Source organism: Poecilia mexicana, unplaced genomic scaffold, assembly GCF_051168715.1.
Source record: "Poecilia mexicana isolate PSO_F unplaced genomic scaffold, ASM5116871v1 scaffold_12, whole genome shotgun sequence".
In the NCBI taxonomy this organism is placed as follows: domain Eukaryota; kingdom Metazoa; phylum Chordata; class Actinopteri; order Cyprinodontiformes; family Poeciliidae; genus Poecilia; species Poecilia mexicana.
Window position 1 is genome coordinate 5,838,580 of NW_028263381.1, and position 10,708 is coordinate 5,849,287.

Below are 10,708 nucleotides of genomic sequence, written 5' to 3' on the forward strand. Positions count from 1 at the left end.
GCATTAACTCTCGCAGTCCAACAGTTTTATAAATGTGGCTGCTGGGAAATTCCACTCAATTCCTTTCCAAATAGAAATGAAAACTTAAAAAAAAAAAAAAAAAAAAAAAAAGAATGAGGAAATGTAGTATAAGATTTCATCTTCGCATCTTTGTTTTCACACTTAAGACTTCCCTGTGCTATCGTTGGTTCGTTGGTAGAGATTAGGCCCCTAGGTCGGTCGTTGGCATGTATAAAAAAAAAAAAAAAAAAGGTCTTAAAACGTTGAGGTTTGAAAACTACAATATTTCTCTTACATAATTTTTCCAGGTTAAAATCCTTTTACCTTTACTGTGACAGGCTGTGCTGCTGTGACCGCGGTTTGTTTTTGCTTTACAAAGTTTAGAGGAACAAACCGAATCGGTGTTTTGGTCAGATTAAACAACAAAACCTGCCAATAAATCACAAACGGGAGCTGGAAATGTATTTTCAAAACTTTAGTTGCTTGAAAATATGACCATGCTAAGAAAAAATTAAGATTAAAAAACTAAAATTATGAAAATAAAGTCTGAAAATTACGAGAATAAAGCCACAGTATTACAAGAATGAACTCGCACATGAATAAAGTAAAAAAAATATATATATAAAAAAATAAAGTTATAACACTTTAATATAGTCGAAATAAAATAAGAATAAAATAAAATTTTGTGAATAAAGTCAATATTACAAGAACAAAATATTACCAGAATAAAGTTGTAATATTACCAGAGTAAACTATATTAATATTATGACTACTTGAAAATTGCTGCAAAATTCAACACCAGCAATGCATGGAATATATAACTTTTTTTTTGCCTAAATTATTTTGTAAATGTTGATGTAGTGCAATTGTAGCATTTATACTCAAAGTTACCATCCGTTGATACCGACTGGGGCCTTGATGGAGCAAAAACGTGTTTTAAAAGCATTTAATCAAATCTTTCATTTGCATGCAGCAATCAAGTTTCCTTTATTTTCCCAGTAAATTTGTGTATTTTGATTCTGATCCTTTAGTCCATCCACTTTTACTATGTTTACTTCAATTTGCTTCTTCTGTAGCCGACAGACAAAAGAAGCAGTATCTTTACCGTAACTTTCACACCCACTGAAACCAATCAGAGGATCTCTGATAGAGTTTAAGACTGAGCTGCTTTCTCCAGTTCTTTCCCCCCACAATGTGTCTAGTTTATCCACAGATATCACCGATGTTACAGCATACAAATTACATAATACAAATTCAGAACAAAAAAAAATAAAACAAAACCCTAATTACCAAACAATGCTTTCACAATGCTGATTTGACAGAGGAGCTTTAGAGGATTAAAGCAAACGGATTTCACCCGTTTGACTCATCCAGTTTTCTGGTTTCTATATTTGCATTGTTGCAGGTTCAGCTCGGTGTAGCAGCGGTGTTTTGACAGGGACGGCGCCCCGCCCTTCGGATTCCTACGATTGCCTGAGAACCACACACAGACAGACAGAGACCACGGTGCCGGACAAATGCAAGAGTTTATTCTGAATTGAACTTCCTGGTAGAAGCCTTCGCTCTGGATATCTGTGGATTTTAACTCCAACCTTGAATTCACCGTTTTCGGCTTTCTGGTTCCCATTAGGCCGGGTTGCTGGTTGTTTTTACAAGTGAAAGACTTTGTGACATTTGGAAAGTTTTCATGATCCTGTTTGCTGTCAGAAAATTTAATGAAGCTTGACTGGCTTCACTCAAAAGACTGAGAACGTTGTTGTTACAGGTGGCTAAATATGCAGTTATATTAAATAAATTATAATACGTGTTCACACCATTTATCAGACAAAAGGTTCCTTTTGAAAACAATCTTTAAAAAGATATTAACCATATTTTTCTGTATTAAGTGTTAGTTTTTTTTATTAGGCTGATATTTTAATTTTGAAATATCATGTTTTTGTTACCTATAAGTGAGAAATGATCATAACAGTAAAAGGTTTTCAAACATCCATCTGTGTCCATTTATTCTCTAAAATGTGTTGCACTCAGTAATAACATTTCTGAAATAAATGTTTAGTTTTTTTAAAAGCAATATTATAAGTTATAAAATGGGCTGTAAATGTATGGTACACTTTTCAGATTTTGATATTCCATTATTTTCCATCTGAATCACATTTCTGTACTAAATAATTTGTGTCGATTTGTTAAATAATCAAAATACAATATTAATTAATTTTTTTTATAATCATTTACTGTGACAACATAGTTATTTTGTTGTAAGGAACATTTGATCTATTATTCCGAAACATTGACTACAAATACATATTGCATACATGATAGACTAAATCATGACCTTAATTATTTTCTAATGTTCTCTTCTTCTGCTTTGTATGAGATTTAAAGAGATACCCAAAACCTAAATGCTGTAAAAACACTTTTTGATTGTTCTAGTTGTGACAAAGTAAACAGCACAGATATAGGGAGGATATAAAAAAAATAAAAACTCCAGAAATATTTTTGCCAACTTCATACTTTCTTCTTTCTTATGGATAATCATCAGCATTTTTTATCAGCCAGAAAGGTCAGTTATTTTGAGAGCTTATTTTAGTTCAAGTTCATTTTCTTCTACTTTGGTCATATGTCAAGGTCATATGTGTTGTTCCCAGTACAGTGAAATCTTAATCTGAACTCATATGAATCGCTTTTTTAGACACACGACACCTACTGCTGGGTTGGTCCCTGTTTTGTTCTCCAATTATTCAACAAGATGTCCGAAACATTCGGCGGTTTTGGTCTAAACTGATGTGATGGCATCACAGTTGTTGCAGAGCCGTTCGCTCCACAGCAATAGCTGTGTTCCCTTTACAAATGTGCTGCGAAACGTTTGACGGTATTCCGCTAGTGTTCAAAAAACAATCTCGCAATTGCAATGTTTCCACTAAATAAGAAATACAATTAAAATCACATGTGAATACGGTTGTTCACGCGATAAGTCGTTAAAAAAACATGCCGTGCCATCATCCTCCTACCACTTCCAGTCGCCTTCGTCTTTCCCGAAGAAGGCGTTTGATCGTCTGACTCATGATGTAAAGAGTGCTCCCATTGCAATTTTGCGAAATATGCTAATGGTCAATACAAGCCCAAAAAACATCTTATCATACCTTGTAATTGAAAAACATGTTTTTTTTTAAATTGGCATTAAGCCAATTTATTTTTGTAATTCCAATCTCCCAACTCACTACATTGCAAATGGTCTTGTTTGGATTGAGGTCTTTTTTGGATGACTGGTGGTCATGGGAGTACGGGCGAAGTCATGCTTAAGAAACCAGTTTGAGATTATTTGAACTTTTTGTGATTTGGTGTGACATAGTTGTGGATCAGTTGTTACTTTAGTGTGCTATAAAAATACCCTCCACTCCATTAGACTCCATTACCAGCCAAAACGTTTGCTACCAGTCAGCATGCACTCATGATTTCTTGGAGGAGGTTTTGACCTGCTATCTACAGATGATATCAAATTTCAGCTGTTTCAGGCAATGTTTTTCCAATCTGTCATCGCCCGGCTTTAGTGTATCTATAAAAACAGGGGCCTTAATTTCCTGTTTCCTGGTTGACAGGAGTGACACCTGGTGGGGTCATCTGCTGCTGTAGCCCAACTTCTTGTGCATTCAGAGATAATGTTCTGCAGGGTATAGTAGGTATTGCAGGAAGAAACCCCATGAACCCCGTAAACCGGTTCTGATGCAGAAGATTATTTGAGAATCAATTTTAGCAGCCTAATTCAACACAAGGAACCCATTGTGGAGCAAAATTAACTCAAGCGACATACATGTCAGTAGATTTCCACAATATGTTTCAACATCTTCGCACATTTAGAAAGTTGTGTTTCTGAGAAATGCAAAACATTGATTTGATGTCCTGATAAGATGATTTTTGATGCTATTCCCTTTGCTGCACCACTTTCCTGTTAAAGGCCAATTGAGGTCCACACTGGAATGTCTGTGAAAGGTTATGCAATACATCAAATGTGTTTAAATAAAACATAATAATAGTAATTACAGATATAGATATGTCTGAATAGAGAATATGATGGGAGCAATTTTTTCACCGTCCCGAGTCATGATTAATCCTATTATGTTTTGTTTTTTTTTCTGGTCACATAACTCCGGAACGAGTCGAACTGGTCGGACAATTCGAATCTCAGCAGGAAGTTGTTAAAGTAAACACCTCCTTTCTGCTACTTTATCACTTTGTCACAAAGTCTCAAGGGACTAATGCGCGACTGACGTTACGGGGGCCTTAATAAGCTGCTGCCGTGATCCAAGTTGTCTTTTAAACTTCCTGCGAGGATCTTTAACCCACACGGGCTTCTCGGCTTGTTTTCTGATCGTCAGGGCGATGAGATAAGCCTTTCCAAATTTATCGTCTTCTGGAGAACAAAAGGTAAGAGATACTTTGGTTTAAATCCATACATAATTATCTCATGATATTTAATCTTAATTTTTTTTTTATCATGTTTGTCGATTTTTCTGGTCACCGTTCATCTTTGTTATTGAGTGATTTTATTTGGATGCCATAAAAGAAAAACTCTTAGAACATTTCTTTTTGCATTATGGATGAAAATGGAAAAGAACGATCTTTCATTAGCTGAAATAATGTCTGTTCTAATATTTTAATATTCTAACTAATATTAGGGTGCTGCAATTGACGTGTAAGGAAACAGATTTAACTAAGTGGATAAAGGAAGCATTGAAAGCATGCTGTGTTTATGCCTCATGCCGATGCTGTGAGTCGCTCGCGCTGCTGAGATTACTAAAAGTTTCCGTATCAGTCGACACGATGTGGCTGGGTTGCATCGATTCATCGAGGTGTTGAAGTAAAGCTGTTCATCCCGATACATTTGAGAACAGCGGGAGAGAAAGCTCATTGGGATGACATCTTGAAATAAAATAAAATTAAAAAAAATCTTAAATTTGCTCTCCTATAAAATCTTGTTTATTACTGTTTTCAGGTTGCAAGTGAAAATGGCGCAGGTGGAAGTCCAAGACGAGAGCACCAAAAAGCCGATGGAGGAGATCACGGAGGAGCAGTTCCTGAAAAATCTTTACCTTTTCATGAAGAAGCGAGACACGCCGATAGAGAGGATCCCCAATCTGGGCTTCAAGCAAAGTAATTATCTGTGAAAACGTGTTGAGACGAATGTCAATATGTCCTCACTGTGTCTTTAAAAAAAAACTGTCGTAACAATTCAAGTGCATCGCATTCCAGCTGCGTTTGTTTGACATATTGTCAACAAACATCTAAAAATGTCAGATCGAGTAAAAGTGATCTTAGGAAACATCCTACACATCAAGATGTGAGATTTGGTGTTGAAACAGTTATTAGAGGAATTTAGATCAATATATACGTTTCATATTGCTAAATTGTTTAGCTAAAAACATTTGCATACCTCTATGAATTAAGAAATATTTTCAAAGAATAATCCTACTGAACGTTTTATGTGGTGTATTTTTTTCTCCCTGTGAATATAATAACACTTTGCATGATCTCAAAATCAAGAAAGGGGAAAAATGGTCTAAGGCAACCAAATATGAAAAAAAACTGAATTGCAATAAATGACAAATACATTCATTTTACTTTAGAGTAATAATTATATTGATATATATTAATGTTTTTGTTTGTTTGTTTTTGCTTTCCAGTTGATTTATTTTTGATGTTCAAGACTGTCAATGACTTGGGTGGCTACCATCAGGTAATTCTTTTATATATATATATATATATATATATATATATATATATATATATATATGCCTTACAGCATCTTTTAATGTCAAATTTTTGAAGACACAGATATTATAGATGTCTGAATGGAAAGTGACTGAATTTTCTTAGTTATTTGTAGTGGTAGATATTGATTGTACTAAACCCTTACTTCTTTTTTTAGTAAAACTGTTTTGGTGCATCTGTTTTTAATGCCGTTTCCAGACAAACAAACACAAACTAACCTCTCCTCTACACTCCAGGTGACGTCTCATCAGCTGTGGAAACAGGTTTACAACGCGCTGGGAGGAAACCCCCGAAGCACAAGTGCAGCCACCTGCACACGCAGACACTATGAAAAGTGAGTGCGGTTATCTGCAAGAGCAGTATGACCGAGTGGTTTTATCGAGCTGGAAGCTTTCGTCTGACTCTGCCCCCATTTGTTTAGGTTGCTTCTGCCTTACGAGTGTCAGCTGAAAGGCATATTGATAAGCTCCATGCTGCAACATCAGACGAGGCCCTACCGCGACCCCAAAGACAATCTAGGTCCGAGGCCGCCCAAACGTGGGCTCTTACCGCTGTCACCGGTTGGTTTCATTTCAGTCATTTTTAGCTGTATTTTATAAGCTAATGATGTGAAGAAAGTGGTTCTAATGCAAGGAATAATTCACTGAACTACTTAGGAAAGCTTACTTCTTAATTTACAGACAAGAGAAAGGAGTCTCACTAAGATAATCTCTGATTTTCCCCCTCAGCTAACCCCCTGCTTCCAGTCGGACCCACATGGGAATATCTACTCCCTACCTTTCCATTACTACCCAACTGGATGGCCAGCTCACCCACTTCTGCCACCTTTTGTGCCGGCTGTAATACCACCACATATCCCCCCTCCTCCGAAAGTCCCACGTCTCCCTTCCTACCCGACTCCTCAGGACCCAGTAAACATGGTCAGCCAGTCTCTAGATCAGTTGCGTAAGCTGGCGAAGGAGTACAAGGACTCAACTGGATTGTCAACCTCTGAACCCCTGAACCTGAGCACGAAAGCTCCAGCTCGAGAGCCCGACACCGACACTGACCCTCCCTCGTCGTTCGGCCCACCTTCGTCCAGTAAGATCCCAAAGTTTCTGAACAAGCCCTCCACGCTCTACAACCCCTCTAGCGCAGGCGTAGTAAGAAGCGACGGAAGCGAGACGCAGGAGTCCGGCGAAGGTGTCCCGACCCTCTCTGAGTCCGAGAAGAAAGAGAGCAGCGACGCTGACGTCCAAGCCCGGACGCCCTCAGACAGCCCCATATTCATTTCTGCTCTGACGCCGGAGACAAACAAAGGCGTCCTCGGGACGACACCGAAAGCCGGCTCTCTGAAAGCAGACTTTCCAGTCCAGCCGCCAGAGGACAGAGAGGCCAGGACAGAAGCGGAGGGTTTCAATCTCAGTCACGTTCTGCATAGGATACCCAAAGGAGAGGAAGGCAAGATGGAAATCGAGGTGCCGCTGTCCGTGGTTCGTAACTGGCTCAGGTTTTACGGTTCTTCGGCGAAGCTGCCCGAAGCGAAAGAGCTTCCCGTCTCCGATTACGACGTCTCCGCGGGGAAAAAACACATGTCGGATGTGGACGTTCTCCCGACAGGCTACAAAACACCTCGTAGTCCTCAACGCCAGAGCTCAGCTGAAGACCTGAGGCTGAGGAACAAACCAGGACTCATGCCAAACACTCGGGCAGATCACCACCAGGAGAGCCACCTCACCAGCTCCAAGACTTCCGGTGGTCTTCCAAGAAAAGTCGGAGGTGGCCAGAACGCCTGGCCACTCGACCAGCAGGATATCAATAAACCATACAAGCTCAACTCAACAGATTTTTGGGATGCCTGTTCCAAAGAGATGACGGCTCCCCGCAGTCCAGTGAAACCCGAATCCAGTCCCCCGAGAAAGTCTTCCAAGTTCTACATGGAAGACCTGCTGCAGAGAAGGATGCAGAGGTTGGAAGTGGACCCTTCAGCCGTGCTGATGGTGAACTCCAGCCCCACATCCGTGTTTCCTCTGACCACCGACGAGATGAGGAAGCTGCAGACCATTATCTCAAGTTCATCGTGACGATCAGGGAAGGACCCCCTACACCACATTTAAGCTGCCTCCCATTATTGACTCAACTCAAAGCGTCTCATTAGCGTCGTTGCGCATCCGGATGGCGTCTATGCGCCATTAACGAAGAACAGCAGGATGGCAAAGTCAGCATTTTGAATGGATACATTGTAATCAAAGTAATTTGCATGATTTTCAGTATTAATGACACAAACATGAGGGAAAACGTGTACGCATTAACATTCTCTTATTCCATTTATAATCTGAAGAGTGATTAGTTTCATTTGTCAATATCTTTGAATAAAATAAACTCCAGGGGAAATCATTCCTATTATACTTCATTAACCCAGTGTCATAACAAATATCAGAAAATGGAGATTAAAGTCATGCATATTCAGAAGTAAAAGATTTTTACTATCTTTTATTCTCCTTAAAATTAAGAGATTATTCTTGTTTTTACATTTGGAATTTACTGTAAAGATGTAAATTAATTTTGTCTATTTTTTTAAACTAAGCTTTTTATTTTTCCTAATACTATTTTTTTTTTAATATTAACTTTCTATGTCTTTCTGTTGAAATGTCTGAAAAAAAATGAATGTAATTCAACAGAGATGAAATTAAAGGCACAATGTAGCAGAATGTGCTTTGAAGAAAATGCCTTCATTGACATTTAATTATCCTGTAAATATACATGACTTGTACATAAATTTGATTGTGAAAATCAAATAAATTACATTTAAAAAGTGAGTGGCTTGCTTGTCGAATCAAGAACTTGTTAGTAATGTTTTTTTTTCCACCGTCTCTTATTTTGCTTTGCATACTTGTGTGACGGCTGTGTGAAGTGTGTGCCCGCACAAAGCAATAAAAACAAACTGCATATTTTTCTGCCAGCGGTTGCCACATGATAGCTCAGGGGAATTTTTTTTTTTTTTTTTTTTCGGGGGTCAGCCTGGGAAGTTGCTTTGATTCGTTTGGTGCGAGGAAGAGCTATACATAGAAATCAACACTTAATTTAGCCACAACGAGAGAAAGAAAAAAGGTTTTGATGCAAGAAAGCAAATATCTGGGTTAAGATCTTGGTGACTTATAGGCAAAATCAGATTGTACAAAGTACAGTATAAAAAGTTTGAATTGGTGTGACAATGCTAGCTAAGTATAGCAAACATTAATGTATACACCTTAAAGAACCTAATTCCTTCCATTCCTTGGAAGCATTTCTGTACCTTTTTTTATATGAAACATTTAAAGAAGAAATTCCCCTGCATCAAGCAAACCTTTTTTATTTTTATTTTATATCATTTCTGTTTATTGTCTGAACACTGGCACGACACGTGCAACCTGTTGCTTTACTGTCCGGGCCTCGGATACAAACCGTCTCATCCAAAGTGAAAACGTGCACAGATCTGCGGTGAGACAACAACATGCAGGCAGAGGCGACACACCCTGGACTGTAACCGAAGACGCGTTTGCTGACGTGACAGACGTATTGTTTTATCACACTCCATTACGACCTGCGCTTCAGACTCTCTCAGGTGAAGTGAGCTTTAAAATCATTAGCAGCAGAAGCGACCAGGAGAAAACTTTTACTGCTCATGATGTTCAACACTTCTCTGATCTGGTGACATGTTCGGAGGGAACCCAATTATCAATGAGATAATGGCTGCGTACAGGTCCTGACAGGCATTGTATTGTCACTTCAGTTAAGTTGTTCCTTTGCTGATCATCAGTCCACAGGCCCCTGTTTATACTTCAGGTTTCATTTCTGTTGCAGAAAATTCCCGAGTTTCTTGTAATGAAACACGAGCTGTAAGCTTAAGAACACAAATGGTTCAAGGAAGATATGTTACATCAACAATCTATAAAAACTCCATGTCCTATATTGATGTAGAATTAAGCATATTGAATGCTTAATTCCAGAGCTATAAAAGTAATGGGGCTAGATGGTGTTTCTGATGCAACAGAAACACTTTTTTCTCATCGCACAAGTCACATGATCAAAGCCTGGATGCCACTGGTGTAAACTCAGCATTACAGTGACAGTGGAAACACTGCAATTGCAGAATTGTGTTTTTTGACACTGGCGGAATATTGACAAAGTTTTACGCACGTTAGTAATGGGAACGCGGCTGCTGCTTAGACTAGATGTGCACTGCGCATCACCCACAAATCATCATTTCAACCCTGCAGTTTGGAAGAGGGAACCTTACAATGTGTGGCTGTTGTATATCTGAAGAAAAGATGAATGTAGAAATTTACCGGGACTTTCTTGACCAGAGAACGAAGGTGGGGGGGGGGGGGAGGATGGATTTTCCAGCAAGACAGTGATCTGAAACTCAAAAGACAAGAAAACCGTCCAACTGATTTCAAAACGCTGCCTCAACGGCCCAGTCAGTCACCCAACACGACTCCATTAGGTAATCTACAGAGAGAACAGGATCAGATCAGAGTGCATGGAAGATTTAAAGAGAATGGATCAAACTCACGCCCAGTATGAGGCATTAAAAACATTTCAGTAAAAATGTTTAATAATTAATCCCTGCATCATTCAGCTTCACTGCACATAATTTGATCCGTGGAATTTTGTTTTGATTTCTCCTGGTGTGCGGATTAGCTGGGCAGCCACCGAGATACGGTTTGAACTTTATTCACTGTTTCTTTATTTTTATAGTTCCCTGCAGTGTGTCAACAGCATTCCACAAGGTCACACTTAGGATACAATATAAACAATGCATCGAAAAGCTAGGTAGTCAAACAGCTACTATGCAGCGCTTGCCAATGGGTGGGGTGATGTCAACTTACGGTAAAAAGATAAAATAAAATGTTTGTCTCGTGAGTCAGCCCGAAAGCAGCCAGACTGTGCTTTGGTTTCAGGATGAGAGTCTGAAAGCTGC

At 38.9% G+C, this 10,708-nt stretch overlaps 1 protein-coding gene across 1 annotated transcript; it reads left to right on the top strand.

The window, feature by feature from the left end:
- Positions 1–4,224: 4,224 nt before the first annotated feature.
- Positions 4,225–8,564, top strand: arid6 (AT-rich interaction domain 6). Its single transcript, XM_015013384.2, has 6 exons — positions 4,225–4,422; positions 4,991–5,148; positions 5,679–5,731; positions 6,003–6,100; positions 6,188–6,326; positions 6,495–8,564. Exons 2-6 carry the CDS (start codon positions 5,004–5,006, stop codon positions 7,827–7,829), a joined length of 1,770 nt encoding a protein of 589 aa, XP_014868870.2. The 5' UTR covers positions 4,225–4,422; positions 4,991–5,003; the 3' UTR covers positions 7,830–8,564.
- Positions 8,565–10,708: the final 2,144 nt, after the last annotated feature.

What these genes read in the sequence shown, in the direction of transcription:
- arid6 (XM_015013384.2), top strand. Translation starts at nt 5,004, where the DNA reads ATGGCGCAGGTGGAAGTCCAAGACGAGAGCACCAAAAAGCCGATGGAG. An exon ending in CAATCTGGGCTTCAAGCAAA is followed by an intron (nt 5,149 to 5,678) that starts GTAATTATCTGT and finishes TTTGCTTTCCAG; the next exon opens with TTGATTTATTTTTGATGTTC. An exon ending in GGCTCTTACCGCTGTCACCG is followed by an intron (nt 6,327 to 6,494) that starts GTTGGTTTCATT and finishes TTTCCCCCTCAG; the next exon opens with CTAACCCCCTGCTTCCAGTC.